At 41.6% G+C, this 24,036-nt stretch overlaps 1 protein-coding gene across 1 annotated transcript in view; it reads right to left on the reverse strand.

Annotated features, from left to right (window-relative positions):
- The window catches only part of IQSEC1 (IQ motif and Sec7 domain ArfGEF 1), an 817,265-nt gene that overhangs the window by 10,270 nt on the left and 782,959 nt on the right, over positions 1-24,036 (reverse strand). Inside the window, 6 exon segments of the mRNA XM_007500341.3 lie at positions 1,864-2,040; positions 2,716-2,877; positions 7,334-7,433; positions 9,564-9,689; positions 17,646-17,675; positions 20,231-20,370. Of these exon segments, the coding sequence (XP_007500403.2) occupies positions 1,864-2,040; positions 2,716-2,877; positions 7,334-7,433; positions 9,564-9,689; positions 17,646-17,675; positions 20,231-20,370 (735 nt within the window).

Raw genomic sequence — 24,036 nt, forward strand, 5'->3', positions numbered from 1 at the left:
CCACCTTAGAAGCCTTGGTGTTTATGCCAAATAACAGGAGAGGGTGGTAGGAGTCAGGGAGGGAATTGGTTGGTTTTTCATATCACACAGCACCAAACAGAAGCAACCCATAGCCATCAGTGGGCAGAAAGCCTCCAATTAAGTTGAGTTGGGTTTAACAAATCCATTGCTTAAACCCTTAATGTGGTAAATGGATTTCAGTTTTGAACTGTGGAAAAAAACCCAAACCAAAAACCAAAAACCAAAAAAACCCCCAAAAACCCCAAGGGAAAAAAAAACCCTTTGGAAATGAGCGTGCCAGGAGCAAGGTATGCACTGCTGATACATGGAATGGTGCCATGAGCAGGAGGAATTGTCTCACAGATGATACAACCTTCTGCCTGAGCATGGCTTTGTGACAATGCTGGAGAGACTGGGATGGAAAAATCCTAAGGGGAAGAAATACTGAAATCAGGATTCCTTCCCAGAGGTCTACAGGAGGGTGCGATCCCCCCCTGTTACCAGCAGGTTGGAGATGGCCTAGCTTTTCTCAGCCTAAGATGAGCTTTAAAAATAATTGATGATTATGGAGTTCTCTCTCTAGCCTGGGGCCAATTCACGTGAGCAGGTGAGAACTTGTGCTGTTCTTGGCCATGAGGCAGAATGGGGATATCAAGGAAATGATGGTCTAATCAGAAAGGTCACAGCAAAGAGATTTGTGATGGAAGCCTATGTGTCCCGTGGGAGAGCTAAGTTCTCTAAGTGGCGACCCCACTGGAACCTCCTCCCTGCTATCTCTACAGAGAAGCCATCTAGCCACTGAACATACACAGAACCAACAGGCGTTTGAGATCATGACTAGGCTACGGAGCAGCAAACAAGCCGGGCATGAGGATTCACTGGCCGCTAACATGGTTTGGTTCTTGGTCTTTCCCCCTTCCTGCTCAGGCTCTACTGCTCTGGAAGGACAGCTGTCTCATTAGCCCTCGGGTCCCTCTGCAGGCTTGGGCATTTCCCAGACATCTGGGAGATGGACCTCCTGCTCGTTGGATATTAATGGCTGGCAGCAAATAAATAGATACGGAAACAAAGCAAATAAAGAGAGGGACAAATTGTTCTTTTTGCTGAGTTTTTTTTTTAACACTTTTCTATTAACTAATAATGCTGAGTTTGGTGGCATCTGGATTTCAGTCACCTCAGGAGCAATGACATTTTAGGATGTGTGTGTCAAGCAATCAGGATTTTTCCTGTTCATCAGGCTAGAGATCTCTACAGATAACAACTCTAGCCAAAGGTAAAGGTTATCGAGGGAAAAAAGGAGTATCATGTTTAGAGAAAAGCTACCATTAGGTGTCTCTGCGGGGGGAGGAAGGGAGGAAAGAAAGGAGGGGGTGTCAGGTTCTAGGTACAATTTGGTGGGGCTTCACTCAATTTCATTCATCAGTGTAAAACTTCAGCACAAAATACACAGGACACAGCTGCTAATGGGGACCTGCTCTCTTGCTGCCTTTCCATATTAAAAAATTCTCAAAGGGGGAAAAAAAAACCACTTAAAGTAAAATGGGAGAACTAACTAGTTTATTCTTAGACCAATTTTCCCTCTGAGATGACATTTAAAATTTGGTTCTGTCTTCTTTTTCTTTTAACAGTACAAACAGCAAAAACTAACTGTTTAGTATTGTCAAACCTCTTTGAATTTTTATGGGGAGAATGAAAAAAGTAAAACCAAACAATGTTTTGCTAATAAAACTTGCACACATGCCCTGCCTGGGGCTCTGCTGTGTTTCTTTCCATGGGCACAATGCATGCACAAACTATCGGGCTTTTTTTTCCCGAGTTTTGCATGCATTGCACTAGGAAGGCAGAACTAAACCCGGCTCTTACCCGCTTCTGAGAGGTCACGGAGGGAGCTGCTGAGGGCACTCCTTTTCAGGCCCTCACCAGTGGCGTAGCTGTCATCTAGGCAGGCTCGGCTCAGAGTCCCATTGCCAGGTTCTTTCTTCAGGCTGGAACACTGGGACATGCTGGGCCGGACAACTCCTTTCTGTTTCTCAAGCTCCGCTAAAACAGACAGAATTGATGCATGCTCTCATGGTGACTGAGGCAGAGCATGGGGGTGTCAGAGGATGACTCAACCAACTCTCTGAGAAATGTGAAAACCCTGAGGGGGGATGGCCCCTCTTGAAGGGAAGTGGTTGGACTTAATGGGCAGGTCTGGGTGGGAGAAGACCTAGTGTCTTGGTCTATCATGCCATCCCTCTAATTATTTAGACCATCTTTCCTTTTCCATCTGTCTATGACTCCTTTCTTAGTCGAGGAAGGAAGGGTCATCCAAATGGGGGTAATTTCAGGGGCAATCTGCCTCTCAGAGAGCTCAAGATGCCACTGGCATTAGTAACATTAATAATGCATAACATATATCTAGTATTTTAAGATTTCAAAATGCTCCCTCTAACAACTTTATCATGATGACTGACTCAATGTTGCTGAAGGGAGACAGATTGGAGAGAAGCTGGTGGGGGGACACATCTCTCCTCCCAGGAGCTCTCAGTCCTCACGTATTGTGGTTCAGGCCCTGGATTTCCACCCCCCCCCTCTTTGGGGGAAAGGACCCCCCTAGATTCCCATCAGTCACAAGCCAGAAAGGTCAGTTGGTGTCCGGAGTCCACACCAGGATCTAGAGTATGGCTGTGGATGGTCAAGGCTCAGACTATGCGTATGTACCTTTGTACTTACACTCTATTCTATGCTTTTCCATTTCCTGAACTTCTGCGATGGATTCCCTCAAGTCATCAGTGAATTTCTTCCTGTCCTGGGGGTTGGGGGCGTTGAAATTTATCAACACCTTGATGTCTGCTCCTGGGACGGCGGATGTGAGCCGGATGCCATTTGGATAATCTGCAAAGGGAAAGAAAATAAGTGCAATTTATGGTATTTTTTTTCTGGTCAGTTTTTCCTCCTTGAATTCAATGCTTGGTTTTCACTCAATTCAGAGCACGAGTTTTTCTTCACAATTCAAACCCTCAAGAGACTTGGCCAATATGCTCTGCTAGGTATGGAGCCCTGATCTTGAGGCAGAATGTGAGTCTAGGTCTTTCTGACTCTAACACTTACTAGCTGCATGAACTTGGGTAAGTCCTTTAAACTTTTCTTAGCTTCATTTTCCTCATCTGGGATTGAATCCAGTAGCCTCTAAGGTCTCTTTTCAGCTCTAAATTTATGATCTTATGGCAAGGTTCATGTCTTGAGGGAAGATGATGCCTGAGAGAGTGATTAAATAATCTGACAACCATCAAACACAAAATTCCTTGTCAACTGGCATGTTGTCAACAGACTCATTGGCCTCCGACACTTCCTAGCAGTGTGACCCTGGGCAAGTCACTTAACCTCATTTGTCTAGCCCTTACCACTCTTCTACTTTGGAACCAATACACAGTACTGATTCGAAGACAGAAAGGAAGGATGAAAAATCTTATTTGCCTGAGTGGTCCCACAAAATCACCTTTGAGCTACCAATCCAAGGCTTTCACCTGTGCTAAGGACTTCACATTCTTCCCTGTTAAATTTTATCTTGTTAGTGTTGGATGATAGCTAGACCTTGGCTTAAAGGCCCTGATATTTTAGTTGGCCACAAGCTTGGTGTGAACATAGCTGTCCAAACAAACAAACAAGCAAAGAGAAAACCCTGAAATTGTATTAGTAGATACGAAGTGCCCAGATCATGGAAAGTGTTACTTTTCCATCCATTCTCTGCCTTCTTCAATCCAGTGCCCCAAGTAGTGTGTGTGTGTGTGTGTGTGTGTGTGTGTGTGTGTGTGTGTGTGTGCACATGCATTTAAACCTTTACCTTCCATCTTCGAATCAATACTGGGTAATGGTTCCAAGGTAGAAGATCTGTAAGGGGTTGGCAATGAGGGTCACACAGCTAGTAAGTGTCTGGTTATATTTGAACGCAGGACTTCCTGTCTCTAGGACTAGCTCTCAATCCACTGAGCCACCTCACTGCTCTGCTAAGTAATATTTTTAAAGCACAGGTCCAATCAGGTCATCCTGTTCAAAGAAATCTGAAGAGCCCCCTATTTATTGCCTCTAGGTTAAAATACACCCAATTCCTCTGTTTGGAATGAAAGTTCTGGCCTCTCTTCTCAGGCTGTATGTGCCCCCCCTCATCTCCTCTATGTTCCAGCCAGACTGGCCTGCTTCCTTTTCTGATATGTGACATTCATCTCCGACATCCAAACCCTTCACAGACAGTCCCCAAGCCTGGAATGATCTCCGTGACCTTCCCTCTGGGAACACTTAGCTTCCCTTAGGGCTCAGCACAAGCAGTGCCTCTTTTGAGAGGCCTTTCGTGATTTCCCCTGCTCATCAGCTAGTTCAGCTCCCTAAGGTGGGGACCACCTCATTTTGATATTTGTATCCCCAGATCCGAACTTGTTCTTAGGAAATGTTTCCTGATTCTTCTTTGCAAAAGAGCGGGGCTATGGATGTGGACCATGGCACCTACTATCTGGCTTTGCCGAACTGCCTTTTTTCCCTCTTTTTACTCATTATTGCCAGGTAAAGGGGAGGGAAGGGATATATTCAAAAATGAAAATGATAGAAAAACAAAAGATAGCAACACAGAATAAAATATACCAACATAAAAATGCTTTTTGCTTGACAGTACAGTTCTGGGCACTGCATTTTTGTTATTATTATTTTACTTTAGGCAATAAATGCCAGTGATTTTTACAGGATTAAGGAGAGTGGCAGGGGCTGAGCTCCACATTTTAAGAGGGACATTGACACAAAAGCTTGGATAAGGAAGTCTCTAAATAAAAATATTCATAGACTTGGGAGGTTTAACTTGTAAATGGGGGAACATAATAGCAGTCATAAACTTGGTTAAAGAGGAAACTGAGCTATTCTGTGTTGCTCTGGAGCAAGAGCCCTTCTCAGAAGAGGGAAAGGGGGAAGAAAAGGAAATAAGCTTACTGTGTGCCAGGCACTGTGCTAGCCTCCTTCCTTCCTTCCTCCATCCCTGCTCCTCCTTTCCTTTCTGTCTCTCTCTCCTTCTCTCCCTCCCTCTCCCTCCCATCTCCTATTCTCTCTTTCCCTCTTCCCTTCTCTCTCCCTCTCTCTGTCTCTCTGTCTGTCTGTCTGTCTCTCTCTGTCTCTCTCCTCTCTCTCTGTCTCTGTCTCTCTTTCCCCTTCCGTCTGTCCCTCTCTCACTCCCATTCTCTCCGTCTCTGTCTCCCCTGTCCCCCTCAGCTAGGATGTGTCTGAGGTCAGCCCCTTTTTTTCCAAAAAATGATGTCATTAGATCCTCACAACAGCCCTGAGAGATAAGTGCTATTATTATCCCTATTATACAGTTGAGCCACTGTGACTTGACCTATGTATCCTCACTGTCCCTTCCTGGAATTCTGGCCACAGTGGTCACAAGTTGATGGGGGAGATTAAATTGCTTGGCAGCTCCAGGAGGGAGGAGGGGGGGAAGGGAATGGCTTTGGAAAACTTATATGGAAATTTGTTATGAACATAAAAAATAAAAAACCAAGTTGATGGGGGAAGGGTGAATGTGAGGTGGTGGCAGAGGTGGTAGGAGCTGCAGCCACTGCTCTTGCTGTTGCTTACAGAAGACAATAGTGAGACAGAATCGGCCCTCTCATCACCAGCCCCTGCTTAGAATAAGAGCATCCAAGTGATACGGTGGAAAGAGGAACAGGTTGGGAGTCAGGAAAACCAGGATTCAAAACTGGCCTCTGACATTTACTAGAGCTGTGTGACCCTGGAAACATCGATTTGCCTCAGTTTCCTCATCTGCAAACATGGGGGATCATGAAGGCCCCTAACCCCCAGGGATGTTGTGAGGATCAAATGAGAAAATATTTGTAAAGTGCTTAGCATGGTTCCTGGTTAATCATAAGTACTGTATTCATGCTGTTATTTTCATTTCCCAGTTCTAGTGGCTAAGCTGGGAAGTCACAAATGTTTGATTTTTTTTTCATAACACATTTCCACCGCAGTTTTCTGAAGCCATATGATCCATATTGCTTCCTCCCTTGTTCCCTCCCCCCTCCCAGAGCTGACAAGCAATTCAATCTGGGTCATACACATATCACCACACAAAACACATTTCCACACGGAAGCCACACGTTTGACATTTCCCTTCCTCACTCATTAAGACAAGATTCCTCAGACCCCCAGGAATGCTCTCACCTGTAAATACCACGTGAGCCAAAAGGTTTTCCAAGGCGCCAAAGCTAATACTAGATGAATTTGTTTGTTTCGAAAACATGACTATCATCCCTCAAATGACCCTCCTTCAAGAAGCACCATCTGGGATGAGACAATTCTCAGCTCCACCCCAGCAGCCGCCCAGAGGTCGGCGTGTTCCCAACAGCAGTCCGAGGAACGTTCCCTCCCGCAGATAAAGGAACACGAGGTCAGCAGCTGGAACACCGAAGGCGCATCCCCCAGAGGAGCCCCGGGGAGCAGAGTCCGGCCCACCCCGGGATCTCGGGGGAGAGGGAGCCAGCTCGCCCTGCCACCCTGCGGCCTCCCTTGGGTTGTCTCAGCTTTTCTGGGGCCTTTTGCTTCCATGGTTAGATTCCTAAGAACCGCTTTCATTCAAGCGGGGAAGAGGGACGGGAGAGAGAAAGAAGACAGGAAGAAGACAAAAAGAGGCAGACACAGCTGGAAGCAGGGGGAGAGGAAGAAGGAGAGGGAGCCCAGGGCGGAGGTGTGGGCAGCACCCCGTAGCGCTCTGCCTTCCCAGAGGGCCGGAGCCTCTGCCCTTTTCTCTGGAATACCTCTGAGGGTGTGAGAGGGAGGCAGAGTATGTCCTAAAGTTTGAAAAGTGACCGTTTCCACCACACTGGAGAGTTGCGAGGCCCGCCTCTTTCAGGCCATCCACGAACAGCAGTCTCTTCTATAGAACTCCTGGTAAGAAGGTATCCAGCCTCCCCTTGAGAGACAGCCTGTGACAGGGAACTCCCACGCCCACAGCCTGCCCATTCCCCGGGTAGGTTCTCCAGGGCAGGACAGTTTCTGTTTGTCTTTATAGTCCTAGTGTCCAGCCCAGCACCTGACACAGAGGAGGGATTCAATGAAGGCTTGTGGATGGAGTGAGACCACTGATTCTTGGGAAGATTTTCTTTACATTGAGCTTAAATCTGCCTTTCTGGGTTTTCCACGCTTGCTTTCTAGTTTTCATGTTTTGGGCTAGACCGAGTCTAATCGTTTGCCCACATCAAAGTTATTCGGATGTTTTAAGACAGTAATCATGACCCATCCCAGGCCCCAAATGAGACATTTGGATATGTGAGGAGAGAAAATGGGGAGAGACAGAGAGGACAGACAGACTTACACTGATTCTCGAAAAGTAGGACCTGCATGCCATAAAGGGAAAAGGACTGGCGGAAGCTGTATGTCACAGAATTCTTTTTCTTCTGAAAGATCTTGGTGACCTGGGGAGAGCATATAGATTATACCATTAGGGACACGGATACAGGAAGAGACCCTAAGATTTTACTGAGCATTCATTCTATTTTCTCTTAGGAAAAATGGTGCCCCACTCTGGATTTCCACAGCATTCATTCCATCTTCCTTTCCACTTAATTCTCTCTGTCTCTGTCTCTCTGTCTCTGTCTCTCTCTGTCTCTCTCTCTGTCTGTCTCTCAATTTCTCTCTCCCTCCATCCCCCGTCCCTCTCTCCCTCCCTCCCTCTTGCTCTCTCTGTCTCTCCATCTGTCTCTGCTCACTCCTTCTCTCCCAAATACATATGCTTCTCTTCTCATAGTAGAGTTTTGGGTCTTCCCTTTCTCCCTGGATGCTCTTTAAATCCCTTTATCTAACACTGGGAAAGGTGTTTGCTGACATGGGAAGAGTCTAACCGCTGCTCATGAAACTGATCAATGTGCACAAATATCCCTCTTGTGCCACAATTCATTGGATGGCTTTTGTTTGCATTGAAGCCTTTGTGGGCCTGACATAGAGTCATTTCCAGAGAATCGTTTCAGGCTTCATTACAATCCTGTGGTCCAGGGTGGATGCAGGAAGCACTTTTGTATTTACATGCTTGAAGAAGCCTATTTGGAAAGCAATGCCGTGAGGTACACTGCTGGGGAATGAGGACTGAAGGAGAGGGGATGGAAACCAATTGGGGAAACGTAGAACTAATACAAGGAAGACTTCACTGCTTTCTCTTCCATAAGCAGTCCCTAGATGTAAGATTCCCAGCTCATAACCTTTGATGCTTGAATCCACACAGAATAGGAAAACTAATCTGTGACTGGCTGCAAAGCCAGTTATATACAAAACGCTGCTCATCAGTTTCTCTCTTCCGAGTCTGGTCTCATCCTGGGAAAAGGAATATTTCCTTCAAGAAGTGGAGAGCTGGCGCCCAAACTAACTAGAAAGGACAGCGATGGATGGGAAGGCTACTGTTATCACAAGACAGGGACCTAGAAATTGGGAAGAAATGTCTCCTATAGCAAAGAGAGGTGCTGACACATGGGCTTGAAATGCCAATGAAAATCGAATTCTCTATCCACTCAGATGTCTACATATATAAGCCCTCTTCCCTGACCTTCAGGGAATTCCCTCTTAATTAAAATTAATTAAAATTCCTTCCTAATCTGTGACATGAAGTTGGGCTAGATCAAGGGCTAATCTTTTATTTGTATCATGGATGCTTTTGGAAGTCTGAGGGAGCCTATGGATACACTTCTAAGAATAATGTTCTTAACAGGCTTAGAGATAGGAGGTCCTACATACTGGACAGGTCACTTAATCCTCATTGCTTAGCCCTTACCATTCTTCTGCCTTGGAACCAATACATACTATTAATTCTAAGACAGAAGGTCAGAGTTAAAAAAAAAGAATAATGGTCTTAAATATATTAAAATAAAACACAGAGTATTGTAAATGAAATCAATTACATTGAAATGCAGCCTCTAGACAGAAAGGCTCAAATCACCTGCGATCTAATTACATGTCTAACAACTATAGTAATTAAAAAAAAAAGAAACAATACCTTACCTTCCATCTTAGAATCAATACTGTGCATTAGTTCCAAGGCAGAAGTGCAATGCCTGGTGGCAATAGGGGTAAAGTGACTTACTCAGGGTCACACAGCTGGAAAGGCTGTATTTGAACTCCAGGACATCCTATCTCTAGGCCTAGCTCTCAATTCATTGAGCTGCTTAGCTGCTTCCCCCTATAACTCTAGTAATTTTGAGGTAGTAATGAGCATAAACTATTGCAGACAACTGTAACAACTATAATGTGATATGAAAATATCTGTGACTTTTATTAGTGACAAAGTCATAGGTCTTGCTAATACAACTGTGGTTGGTTGCCTACATTCATAAATAATTGAAGGAAATGCTAAACTACGGTGAGAGTTTCAATGAAAATAAAAATAAGCTTTTCCCTCTCCAAGTGCAAAGAACCCCTGAATTATCTCTGTGGACTCTCAAAGGGGCCTGGGGACTCCAAGCTAAGAACCTAAGAGGAATGGCTGAGCTTCAGGAAAACTCCAGATGAGATTCTTAGGTATGTGGAGATTCTTAGGTAAACCATGGTTAATTACATACCACAAGGAGGTCATTAAATAAGAAGATTTCTCGCTGGTGTAATCCAAGTTTCTGGGGTTTATTTGGATCTGGCACTTCAAAGAGCCGACAGTAGCAGACGAGCCTTCGATGGGGTAGGGAAAGTACCTGTGGGAAGGGAAAAAACTGTATTGATATCAGTTGTAAACTAGCAGCTCCCTTAAGGCCAGGCCCAGGAGCTGACCAGCATAGGCTGACCTAATCCTCTAGTCGCTCAGCCAATGACCCAGACATAGGTGATTTTCTGCCCCAGCCCGTAGGACTCCTGACCTCCGGAGAGAAGGAGAATCTTGAGCTAGTCTCTTCCCAGGTGGAGTATTTATTATCAGACTAACAAATGATTCTTCCCTCCTTCATTTTAAACCCATTGCTTAAATCTCTTTATCCCCATGACACTTACTGCAATTTTCTCCTCACTAACATTTTTGCCCTCATTCTTCCTGCATGCTGCTAGATTAAATTTTCTAAAAGACCAAAGTGATCAATGCACTCTTCTGATCAATAGGCTTCAGTGGTTCTCCACCATCTATCACATAAAGTTCATATTTCTTAGGCTGTCATGCGAGGCTCTGCTTGCCACTCATTTTCTCTGCCTCATCTGCCCTCTCTCTCCTGTTAGGCGAGTCTAGTCTTCTCTTCTCTGAGCATCCTTGGTGCATTTATTCCTCAGCAGCAATATCTTTCCTTCCCTGCCTAGTCTAGTGTTTAACCTTCAAGGGCAAGCTCAGAGCTTACACTTTTCTTTGTGGGAAAAATTAATTAATTAATTAATTTAGATCAGATCTTAAATTTTAAGTGGAATTAACCTCCAGTAATTTTCCAACCCCTCTAATACTTTACTATTTATTTTATTGTATTTTTATTGTATTATCTTTTATTATAATTTATTACTGTCTCATTATATATTATATAATATTGTCTTTTATTACTGTCATTATATATTATTGTAATATATTATGTTATATATGTAAAATATATTTATAATATTGTCCTTTTTCACTGTCATTATATATTATTGCAATATATTATTATATTGTTATATATGTAAAATAATATGTTTATAATATTGTCCTTTATCAGTCATTATGTATAGTTTTAGATATAAAATAATTATTATATGTCATCCTTTATTTCTCATTATATATTATTGTAATATATTATTATATTGTTATATATGTAAAATATGTTTATAATATTGTCCTTTATCAGTCATTATATATGGTTTTAGATGTAAAATATATATGTCATCCTTTATTTCTCTTATTACATATTATATAAAATAATATATTATATTGTCCATTATTACTATCATGATAATTATTATATATTAGAGTATATTATATGTGTAAAATAATATATATTATATAATATTGTCCTTTAATATTGTCTAACCTTCACTTGATATATCACATAGTCATGTGTATTTCTACTATTTTTTTTTAAACCCTTACCTTCCATCTTGGCGTCAATACTGTGTATTGACTCCAAGGCAGAAGAGGGGTAAGGGCTAGGCAATGGGGGTCAAGTGACTTGCCCAGGGTCACACAGCTGGAAAGTGTCTGAGGCCACATTTGAACCCAGGACCTCCCATCTCTAGGCCTGGCTCTCAATCCACTGAGCTACTCAGCTGCCCCCTCTACTTGTTTTTAATGTGTGTTTGCCAACCCAATTAGACCATAAGCTCCTTAAGGAGAGGATTCATGTTTTATGCAATTATTCCCCCAAAGCACTTTGCATGTATTAAGTTGACACTCGGTACCTAGTTGGAGTGACTATTCCTCAGGACCTTTTCACAGCCCCTTAGATCAGTGTGAAAACGCTCCTCTTGAGAGTCAAGGGAAAGAGAAGGCGAGACTGGTCAGGATGGTGCCTGTTTCCTTCTATGAACACAGAGAACTTCCCTCACTGGTATCTCACTCAACCTGCTCCAAGCACCTTACTTTAAGACTGGCTCAAAGAACTATGCTAAAAAAAAAGAGAGTGGACTTTGCCAGCTAGACCTGGGATGTGATAGAAAAGGGGAAAAAAATAGCATTCCTCTTTCTTTCCTAGAATTCACATTTATAGTCATGAAGGGGGTGGTTTTGGGGATTGAGGAGAATTGGATGATTAGACCCATAATCCCAGTGTGGCTTAATTCTTCTCTATGCCTGGTTCCCACTCCCATTTCTAAACAATGTCTGAGGAGACCAGTGCACATGTGGGCAATATCCTGTCACCTTGGAGATGCAACTGTTTAGCATGTTAGAGGGAAAAGGACAATGGATTTCTACTAAGACTTGAGTCTGAATTCCATCTACCTGGGTGATTATAAGCCTCTGTTGGGGGGGGGGGGATAAAGGGGAAAGCCAAACCAACTGGTTTAAAGAGTTTTTCTAGGTGGATACAGTGCTAGACCAGAAGTCAGGAAAACCTGAGTTCAAATCTGACCCCAGATGCTTACTAGTTTTGTGACCCACCTCTGTTGGCCTCAGTTTCCCCTTCTGTAAAATAAGGATAATAATAACATCTACTTTCCCGGGTTGTTGTGAGGCTCAAATGAGATAATAATTGTTAAAAGTACTTCACAAAATGCCTAATACAAAGTAAGTGCTATATGAGTGTTAGCTATGATGATGATAAAAAATTATGATATCGTTGTCTCCTAAGGTAATTCAGTTTTATGCCCCACTGATAGTAGAGTGAGCAGATCAAGGTACATTCTGCACTAGTCTGGCAATATTTACTCTCTAAGAAGTAAACAGATAATTAAATCTCATTCAAAAGAATACTCCTGATGCACTGTCCGGGATGGGGGAGCCGACAGCGCTCCCATTGTCATTTCCACCATCGTGTAATAAATTCTCCTCCTTCGGGGTTCATTCTCACTAACTATATCATTCTAACCCTCCCTCACTCTGAACAGAGCACTCAGGTCAGATCCTGGTGGCCATTATCTCCAGGACCCCAAATTACTCCCTCCTTTTCTCAAGTTCAGTGCCTGGCTCACAGTCTTCCTCTTTATCTCAAACCGAAGTCCTTTCACCATACTGATGCTCTCTCTTAAATACTCCTATTTCCCAGGTCCTTCTAAAACCCACTCTCCTGTTCCCTCTCCCTCACAGTCACACAGAGAGATGGCGAAGTCACATCTTTGATTTTGGCATCGCCCAACATTCGACTTCTATGATCAATAATTCTGAAATTCCTTGATCCAATTTTAACTTCCTACCATTTCATTTCTCCTTCTGCTCCCCTTTTCCTCCATTTATTTTTCATCCTTACCAGGAACTCCAGTTTCCTCCTTCCTTCCCCCTATCCTTTCCAAGGGCAACGCTCTTGCTCTGACTTCTCTTTCTTCCCTTCCCAACCTCAACTTTATATTTAACCAGCTCAATAATACATATCATCTGCTGTCAAACATCTTACTACCTCATTCTGTGGACACTCATGTCTTGTCAAAGCCCAGTCTGGATCTCTCCCCACCATATTCCTCATCTGCCACACATATGCAGTGAAACCATGCTTAATGGTTCTACTCCAAATTTATCTTATCTCATCTCAACTGGGCCCTTCACCACATCAAGGCAATTTTTACTTTTCCCTAACTGATTTTCAATCTCCTCAGCAGCTGTTGAAAACTTTTCCCTTTTTTCTCAAACCTTCCATCCCATTCCTCCCTCATTTCTCCACCAAGCAGAGAATCTTACCTTGTACTTAACTGAGAAAAATCAAGACTTCATCATGAGCTCCCTCTCTCCCTTTTTCTATACCTCTAAACCTCTTGCTGTTATCCCTTATTTTGTCCTCCTTCATGATAATCAATCCTCTGTACAGATGATAAGAGGTTTTTCTCTGAAGCACAGGTCATTCTAGTACTCAATAAACTCAGTGGCTTCCTATTAATCCTAACTCCTTTGTTTGCTATTTAAAGTGTTTTATAATTGGCTTTATTCTTTTCATATTTATTATAAACTACTCTTCTTTACACATTTTATGTCCATCTCAATTGGCCTTTGTGTCCCATCTCCATGGCTTGGCTCGATAAAACCCCAAATCTGGAATGTACTTCCTTCTTACCTCTGATTCTAAGAAGGCTTAGTTTTCTTCAAAGCTTAGCTGAAGCCTTTCCTTCAGTATGAATCCTTTCTCGATTAACCACAGCTACTAGTCCTTCTCTTCCCTCCAATAGCTTGGATTTATTTTGGGGATGTTGCCACTCTGATAGAATATAAACTCCTTCAAGGCAGGGACTATCTCATTTTTATTTCTGTATCACCAAAGCCTAGCACAATTCATACTATACAATTAGTGGATAATAAATATGTGTGGATTGATCCCACTCAGAGAAGAGTTGACACGTGATGGTTTAGCAAATGCTGGATGGAACAGTACCAGGTTTTCTTAGAGGGCTAACATCCAAGGGTTTAAATGAATGGGAAACCAGTTGGAGGGGCAGAGATCGAAGCAAGATATAAATAGCATTGGTTTGCAATTTCACCTCATACATTGCAAATTGGTGAGATGACAAAATATGGCAATAGTCAAAGTTGGAGGGGATAAGGAAGGATAGGTACACCATTACACTTCTGTTGAAACTGTGAATTGGTCCAAATACTCAGGAAAGCCATTAAAATTCTTTTTTTTTTTTAAACCCTTACCTTTCATCTTGGACAGTATTGACTCCAAGGCAGAAGAGTGGTAAGGGCTAGGCAATGGGGGTCAAGTGACTTGCCCACGGTCACACAGCTGGGAAGTGTCTGAGGTCAGATTTGAACCTAGGACCTCCCGTCTCTAGGCCTGGCTCTCAATCCACTGAGCTACCCAGCTGCCCCCAGCCATTAAAATTCTGCTTAAAAAGGTGACTGAAATATGATATAAATCTAAAGGAGAATAAAGATTAGAAAGGCCCTATATCTTCCAGAATATTCACAGAAGTCCTTTTTGTAGAAATGAAGAACTGGAAACAAAATAAGATGTCTATTGCCTGGGGAAAGGCTAAATAAATTGTGAAACATGAATATAGTAGAATATTATTATGTCATAAGAAATGAATGGGAAGGATCCAGAGAACCATAGGAAGATTCCTATGAAATTATGCAGAACAAAGTAGGTAGAACCAAGAAAATCGACAACACAATTGCTGAAACAATGAACAAAAATGAATGAATCTTCAATATACCCCAAAACATAATGATCAAGCTTGGTCCCAGAGAAGAGATGAGAAAATGCCCTTCCTTTCCTTTCTTGCCGAGGTTGGGGAGTACAGTTGTGGAACACAGATTATCCCCATCATGTGTGACTGATGTATTGATTAGTTTTTCTGATTTCCCTCCCTCCCTTTTTTCCTTTGTATTCTTTCTTATAAAGATTAGTTTTCTGGAAGGAGTTGGGATAAGGCGATATTCATGTGTATATATGTATATATATAATAAAAATAACAATATAATAAATATAATATAAACATATATAATATAAAATATTTACAAATATCTTCTAATTTTATATTTAAGATTAATATAAAAACACTTATTTTCACCTCTTTTCACATGTGAAAAGAGGTAAAAATAAAAGTGTTTGAGGCTGGATTTGAACTCGGCATTTCCCGAGTTCAGCTCACTACCTACTATGCCATTCTACCTTTTACAGACTGTGCTGGAAGAGCTGATTTTTGCTAGACTTGTCTCGTGTTCCCCCAGCTTCCATTTTTTATGGTGATTGCTTGCATTTCTTGCTCCTGCCCTGCTCCTACAGTCACCCTACACTGGGTCCAGTGCACTCTTCATGACTCAGCCATGCTACAAAAATGGCTGCAACACAGTGATGATCCATTTGGAAATTATTTCACATAAGAGCCAAAAGAAATGGGAATGCCTAGCTTGGAGAAACAACATGGTTGCCTTCTTTAAACACCTAGAAGAATTGGATGTGGAAGACAGAGGAGACTTATCTTGTGGTGTTTAAGAGGGAGAAATCAGGGTTAGCTGGACTGTGGCTCAGTATGTGGAAGAACCTTCTAGTCACCGGAGTTCCCTTTCATACAGGCTGAGCGTCACTGGGGGGATCCAAGCAGAAGCTGGAGGTCCATCTTGTCAGGGACATTTCCCAGGGAGGGCAGTCCTGACAAGTACTTCTGAGTTGGACCAGATAACCTTTAGGTTCCTTCAAATCCTAACTTTGTATGGTTTTAAGGATCTATATGGTCAATCCTTCCAAGTTTAATTTCCTAAAAAGTTGCTAGTCTGGAATTTGCTCTTTCATACATTATCGTCATGCCAGTGAACCATAGCTCATAGGACAGGTGCTGATTTATAGATCACACTTTATAGCTTTCAAATATCAAAACTTTTCAAAATATTTCCAATTTCATTAAAGTCCTGAGGAAGGCATGACAATCAAAGAAATTAATGTGACCTTTGGCAATTAACAGAATTGTCCAAAATGACGTTTTATTGTCTTCTACCCTGAATATCTGGATACCCTAGAACATCTGGATTGTGGTGTTCAGTTCTGGGCCCCTCGTTTTAGGAAAATCATTGACAAGCTAGAACATGTTCAGAGAAGGGTGATGAGGATGGGGAGGCGAATCAAAACCATAGACAACCAGGTGATGTTTGGCTTAAAGGAAAGAAGACTTGGGGGAGGTGTGACAGGTGGTTTAGAGTATTTGAAGGGCTGCTCTGTGGAAAAGGAGTTTGTGTTATTCTGCTTGGCTCCAGAGGACAGAGTCAGTACCAAGAGTCAGAAAGGACAAGGAGGTGGGTTTGATTCATATTAAAGAAGAACTTTCTAAGAATTAAAACAATTCAGAAATGGAATTGAGTATTTTGGAAGATAGTGACTTCCCCATCCTGAGGAATTTTCAAGGAGGGTGGGATAACTACTTGTCAAGTATGATGTAAATGGGTGTCATGCTTTAGCTAGGAGTTGAACTGGGTTTCCTCTAAGGTTCCTTTCAATGAAAAGATTGTGTGATGAATGTCTACATTTTCAAGCAAGGAATCTAAATGCTCTTCAAAGTCTAGCACCCAAGATTACAGAACTGCTAAGTTAAAACAAGTTAGAAAAAGAAGACTAAGACCCCCAGGTCTCCTGACTCCTAACTGAATGTCCTTTTGAACCTTCTGCCTCTAGTTCAGGGGAAAGGTTGCAAGGAGTCATCTCAGGTAGGACTGAGTGGATTTATTGTCTCCCTCAGGCCCTCTACCCATGTGACCAAAGGCAAGTATGCATGTCCAAGATGGCGCTATGGGATTTACAATGTGTGACTAAATAGTGAGTGAGGGGTCCAAACATACTTGCATAGATTATACTCTAAGTTCTGATCTAATCAACCACAAGCTAGCACATAAAAGCTACTATCCCCTTTGGGGGTTACTAAGTGCTTAAATTAGGGTGAGAACTAATAGTAGCTGATATTTACATGGTGCTTTTTGGTTCACAAAATACCATGTTATGTTATCTATTTTCCATTGTATAAGGAGAATATCCTCAACAATCCCTTGTTTCCAAACCAGAGAAGGTTCAAGAATAAGGCAGAGCATAACATATGCATACATAGTCATATATGACCACAGCAAAATTTTCAAGGAGAAAAGTTGGAGAATTTTTATGAGAAAAAAGACCAAATTAACCATAGCCTTTGAAGCCAAATAATTTCTATCTACTGTTTGCAAGGATATTTATTTTCCAGCCTTTGACCTTTAGCCTGGAGAGTCACAGTTAGACAACATATGAAGTTGTGCCTATCTCAGTGGGAGTCTCAGCTGCCCAGGGTGGATTTCTTTTGGCCACTGCACTGGACTGTGTACTGAAATGGGGTAAAAGGAAACATCTCAACTGTCAAGAAATCTCTGCTGGGCATCATGGCCCATGTGATTATGGAAAGAGTCCACAGTTGTCTTAGGATAGGAAAATTTTTAAAATTCATTTCTGGTAAGAAAATTAACCAAAGCTGCCAACACTTGGGATAAGCCCATATTCTGGAAGAAAATGATAGAGTAAATAGGCAAACAGGTAAATGGCATGATTGTTCTATCTAGTATGGGGTATAAGTCATGAATCAATAAGAAGAGAGATACCTACACAGCCAAGTCCATGATGCAGAGATCCGATCTAAAGGAGAAAATACAGGTGTGTTAAACTTACAAAAGATGTATCATAGCAACTACTTAGTTCTACTTCAATCTAGTCTTGTTAAAGTAATTAAAGATTCCACTTAATTAAACAGGTGACCTAGCATGGTCACTTCCCCCTTAGGAGTCTCAGTTTCCCTACTTATAAAAATGATGGGGTTTCTTTTGATGATGGCTAAATTCCCTTCCAACTTGAAAATGCTATGCTATGTTTTTCTGGAATAGCATGAATAATCTTACAAACCTAATTCAATGTATAAATGAATTCTTATCACACCTTTACATCAGTAACAATGTAAACAGAGGCTCTAAATGCCACATATGCACATACCACTTTATTAAGAAAAGCAGCAGGATAGAGGGGAAAGAGCACTGACTCTAAATTCATGGGTGTTGGGTTCAAAACCTGATTCTCATGCTTCCTATCCTGGTTACTTTGGACAAACCACTTAACCTCTTTTGGTCTTAGTTTCATCATCTGTGAAATGAAAGAGTTGGATTAGATGGTCTCTGATATCCCTCTAGCTCTGGTCCTATTGCTGTAGGATCTTAATCTCTGAAATAATCTCATTTATGAAATAAATGAAGAGATTAGGTATGAAACAGAAAAAGAGTGGTGAATTTGGAGTCACAGGAACTGACTTTAAATCTCAGATCTGTCACCTGGGTGACTATGGGCAAGGTCCCTAATCTCTCTGGGTCTCAGTTTTCTTATCTGTAAAATGAGGGGTTTCAATCTGACAACCTCTAAGGTCCCTTTCAGTTCTAATAATCTGTGATTTTTATCATCCAACATCTTTGCGATTCTCAGAAAGGGCTGATAGTACTCTTAGCAACCTAACAAATCAAAAACAAAGTCAAGGTGAGAGTACAGAAATTATTTCAGTGGAAACCACACTGCCCCATTAACCCTTTTGATGCATAAAGTTTTCTAGGCTCTCATACCACAGGCACACCTTGTTTTGTATGCTTGGAATCACATCGAAACATTAGGGGACCTTTTGAGTAAACTTGTAATAATCAACACAGAACATCATGACACGTTTCACTGATATTATCAGATGTCTCTAGCATATAAAGGGTCTAGGGCAAAAGTGTCAAACTGTCCTGTAAAATGTCAGAATGCTGCTCCAAACTAGATGAAAATGTAATTGGGAAATGTTTAACAAAATAAATAAAAATGTAATATAACACCGATAATGATTAATTTGTGTTTTTCAAAGTTAATATGAAGAGACATGGCTCCATTTCTATTTGAGTTTGACACCACCGGTTTAGGGGACTTGAGCCATTGGCTAAGTCCTTAAATTACATCTTATATGAGTTCTGCATGTATGAGGGAATGGAAGAATTTGATGTTGGGCTTTTTTCTCTCCAGAAGGAATTTTCTGTTAAGTTTCTCCAAACCTCACCATATGAGCATGTCTGATGGTCAAAGAATCACAAAAAGTTGGGGGTTCCATCCAAACCCTTCCTTTTACAGATGAGGAAGCTATGGAGTGCAGGTTAAATAACTTGTCAGAGTTAGTGGCCAGATACCCAATCCCAGCAGAGACCAGAATTCCAATCTCCAGTTCAGTGCTCTCTCCTGTATTGCCTTGTGGTGATGCTTCTCTGGTTTCGACAATCTCCAAAGTGAAACCGATTTGTTAGCCCAGGAAACTGAAATGGTATCTTATTGGCTTCCTCCTTCCCAGAACAAACTCATACACTTCCTACTGAGCTCTGAGTCACATTCAAGACAGAAAGACCACTCTAAGGGGGACTCAGAATAGGGTGGCATGTCTGGAGAGGGGACTTAAAAAAACAAACCCAAAACACAATTCCTCTGTGGAAGGTAGAATTTTACATGGATTGGGCTCTGCTGGCAAGTGAGACCATTAATCAGTCATAAGAAGAGTCAGTTTTGGGGAGAGGAGTATCATAAAAACTGGCTAAGATTTTCATGGGTCTAGGACAAATTTCCCAAGTCTGAGATTTTCTCCCCCGGATATTGCTGTGCAGTTGGTTGGCATCTACTGTCCTTCAGGCCTCAGTAGAACCCACCTGAATCCTCACTGCTTGTCAGGAGGTACCCCGACCCTACTACCTTCATTGGTACTTTACCAATGTATGCCTCTGCCCTCAGGGGAGCTGGCCATCAAAGCTGCTTAAAATGCAGATATTTCACCCTAAACTTAGCACTGAAACAGAGGCGGGCTACATTTGCATGCATGATGAATGGAATCTTATAAATACTTATTTGAAAATGAGGAGGAAAAATTGAAAAAAAAATCCCCACACCTCGCATTACAACATTTAATATTCATAACCTTGCCTCTCTTGTGGCTGTGCTATATTAGGACTGCCTGGGTTGGGGACCAATTTGTTCTTAGAGATGGAATTGCTCTTGGGAAATGAGAGACCTCCTGAAAAGCAGATGATTCCTTTTGCAATGTCTGTTTGGCTCCAGGAAGATTCCTCCAGTCAACTCTCCTGCCCTTATTATTAAGCCTGACTAGTCCCTCAGCAGGGAGCAGCCCAAGTGGGACTTACCGGCTTCTTTCCCACAATGAGCTTCTCAACTTTCTGGACCTGGGAGACGTGGTCCTCATTGGTTTTCAGTTCCCGTTTACGGATCCGTTCATAAATGCCAATCAGCATTTCCCTTGGGATATCCTCTCCATCGTCCACACCTGCAAGGACAGACAATGCTTGGTCTAGAAGGGCTCTCGAGCTGAGGCTGAGAGAGGCAGCATTCTTGCTTACCTCCAGCACTAGACTCCATCGCCTCATTCGACTCTGGACCAATTTCAAATACAGTTTTACTGGACCCTGAATTCCTTCAGAGAAACACCTCCCAAAGTTTCATTTCAAAAAAGAACCAAATCTGTACATTTTCTACAACTACTGAACCAAGATAAAGTCTGGACAGGCAACTATTCTGAATTGAATCATTTAACCTGAGTATGTGGTCAAGAATCTGTTCTGTTTCAGCTCTTTTCCAGAAGACTTCCCCTTTTCCCCCCAAGTCCTGGGTGCCCATCATGAGGTGGCCTCATCGCCAGGAGGGGACCATGACCTTTGTCAGACTTGCTTGGCTTGGAAGATGGGCTAGTTAATAGCCACTCTGGGACCACTCAGAAGCATGAATCATACCAAATAGAGGGGATGTGGTGCTTTAATTAAAAGTAAAAATGGCAGCCACAATTTCAGGGAACTCATGATGAAACAAACATGGTACCAACTTTCTGACAAAGAGGGGGTGGACTTGGAGAGCAGATTGAATCTTTTTTCAGATAATGCAGAAATTTGTTATGCTTGTGTTTGTATGTAACAGGGGTTTTGCTACATCTTCTTTCTCAGTTGTTAGACGGATGATAAGAGGGAGAGAAAGTGGATTTTTATTATTATAATAATAATTTTTAAAAAAGTTTAAAAAAGTTAAAGGTGAAATTATAGAACGACATCAGAAGGAGAGAATACAAGGTTGGGAGTTATAGTCCTAGATCTAGATCTGTTATAGTTTTGGCCCTGCCACTTATGTCCCAAATGACCATGTGCAAATCACTTTTCTTCAGTCTTCTCATCTATAGAATGGGGGAATTATTAAAAGAGATGGTCTCTAAGATGCTTTCCAACTTTATCATTTTGTCTCCACAAACCTCTCTTGCATCTGTTCCCTTCTCTCCCCTGACACAGTATCCTCTTCTAGCTCAAGACCTCATCACTTCTCGCCTAGACTATTGAAATAAACTTTTTTCTATTTTTAATTTTTTTAATTTAAAAAGTTTTTTTCATGGCTACATGATTCTTGTTGTCTCCTTCCCCACTTCTCTCTCCCCTCCCAGAGTTGACAAGCAATTTCACTGGGTTATACATATATTATTACCCAAATCTTGTCTTAAATAGACACTTAGTTCATTTCTCTTCCTTAAGTCTTTACCCACTTGAACCCATCCTCCAGATAACTGCCAAAGTGATTTTCCTAGAGAGTAGAATGACATGTCATCCACCCTACTCAAACTCTAGTACCTCAGGGATTAAATATGAACTTCTGGCAAGGAGGGATTATTTTGTACTTGTATCCTCAGCACCTAGCCCACTGACTGGAACACAAAAGGTACTTATAAATACTTTTTGATTAGTTGATTATTTGCCATGGAAAGCTTTCCATAACCTGGCCCCAATCTATATTTCTAGTCTTATTATGCCTTATTCCCCCCCCCCCATCCTGAACACTATAGAATAGCCACATTGACTTTTTTTTCCTCATAAATGGCATTTCAGCACCCATTTCTCTGCTTATGCATTGGCCTGGTAGTCATACCCTCCTCACCTTTGATTCTTAGAATCCTAGGTTTCTTCAAGACTTATCTCAAGCCATTTTCTACAGGAAGACTTTCCTGATCTCTTCCCATCTGCTTTTGCCCCCCTCTCAAATTACTCTGTATTTATATACTTACATTTGTATGTATTTATACATATACACACAATTCTATTTATCTAAGTAGCTAGATATTTGCAGATATATACATTTACACATATTTTCTCTCCCATCTAGAGGAGGGAGAAGGGGAAACTTTCTTTAGAACACAATTGTTTTACTCTTTTTGTATTCTCAGAACCTACCATAGTGTGTGGCATATACAGTAGGCACTTAATAAAAGCCAGGTTTAAAACTATATTATTTTTAGTAGAAGTCAACTTATAGCAGCCATGGGATGCCTATCCAGATGCATGCCAAGGGATCCTCTGTGCAGGTGGGTGAGAGGGAAGCAGCAGAGGCCAGAGGTTCTTTTGGAAGTTCAGACTGACCAGAAGGAAAGGAGAACAGGCCATCACGGATGCCTGGCTCCCCTCCCATAAAAGTCTTCTTTCCTTGAGCAACTTCTGGCACATCCCCCTGACCCTCTGCTCCGCCATGTCCTTCCTGGCCTGTACTCAGCCAACAGAGAATCTGTACTGGCAGCCCTCTTCTCTCTCTCTCAATCTCCATCCCAACCCAATGGGTTGGCACAATGAATTTCAGCAGTGCCATTTAGATTTGTAGTATTTACTCAGCCAATGAAGTTATATAAAAGATACTAAACAGCCATAAACACTTCTGGGGAAACAGAAGAGCATTTGGTCTCTTTCCAGAAATAATTTCTTAAAATTCAGGTTTTTTTAAACTGCTAAATGAGCCCTTAAGAAGTCATCTAGTCCAGCTTCCTGCCTCTAGCAATTCTGGGCTTGTTTTCTGGAGATGTCATTGCAAAAATATACAGCTTGGTGTGGTTTTACTTGTGGGCACAAGAATTAGCACTATCTATGGCTTCTTGACTTAGAAGTAGGTGATTTTCTTAAGCCACCATAAATACTGTAAGAAAAGGAAAATATAGGCATTTTCATGAGTGTTTTTCCCTAATTTTAAGCTCCTTTACAATATTTGTGCTCTTGGAATGACTAGATGAATAGAAGATAGAACATTTATTAAGTAACTACTGTGGAACAAGAGCAAAATATTCTCAGCCACTCTAATGAGTTTCAAATAATAGCCTTCCGCATGACATAAAGAGTGGAAAAAGTCAATGGAGTATAAAAATGTATCATTGTCTCCAATGGCTACCCTCTTAGAGAAGAAAAATGATTTGGATGTTTGGGGCAGCAATCAGGCCCCATAGCCCAAAACTTCCAGCCAATTAGGAATCATCCTCTCCTTCCCCCAATCTGCCTCTAGTTGGATCCAAGCCACAGGGAAACTCAAATTTCAGTTCAATTCTCAGTTAGGATAAATGAGGAGATTCATGAAGATAGTTCTTGGTCTAAGAAATGGGCTGTCATGCCTTGGACCTAGCTTTGCTCTAAGAAACTGTCCTGTTATAGGTATACCCACCACAAGGGGGAGGGCTAGGATGGACTTGAAGATGCACCGACATTTTTCACTTTGCTATATTGGAAGAAAACTTTTCATGACATTACTTTAAAAACTTCCAGGTGTAACTAGATAAAAAGACCAATTCTTAAGAGTACAATATCTGGAAAAATTAACTTAAAAAAACCCTAATACAGTAACATCTTATTGAGTTTGATCCTATAAATTTCAAAAATTTGGATACTTTGGATTCAGGCTAGAAATGTACATTTCTTTGCATGAAAGTGTTATATCTAGTTATAGGATGTATCTACCCAATGGATTAGCAAAGCATTCTTAAGGCACTTAAAGCACTCCATCAAGGCTATCTCTGATTATTACCTATGGTGAGTATAATAAGTCTGTCAACAGAATGGCAAGAGGTATTTATCCTATTAGAGGACCAATTCTCTGCAATTGTTTTAGCAGGATAGAATTTTTATTCAGTTAATGGGCTACTTTAGAT

The sequence above is a fragment of the Monodelphis domestica genome, chromosome 7 (genome assembly GCF_027887165.1).
Source record: "Monodelphis domestica isolate mMonDom1 chromosome 7, mMonDom1.pri, whole genome shotgun sequence".
Taxonomy (NCBI): Eukaryota; Metazoa; Chordata; class Mammalia; order Didelphimorphia; family Didelphidae; genus Monodelphis; species Monodelphis domestica.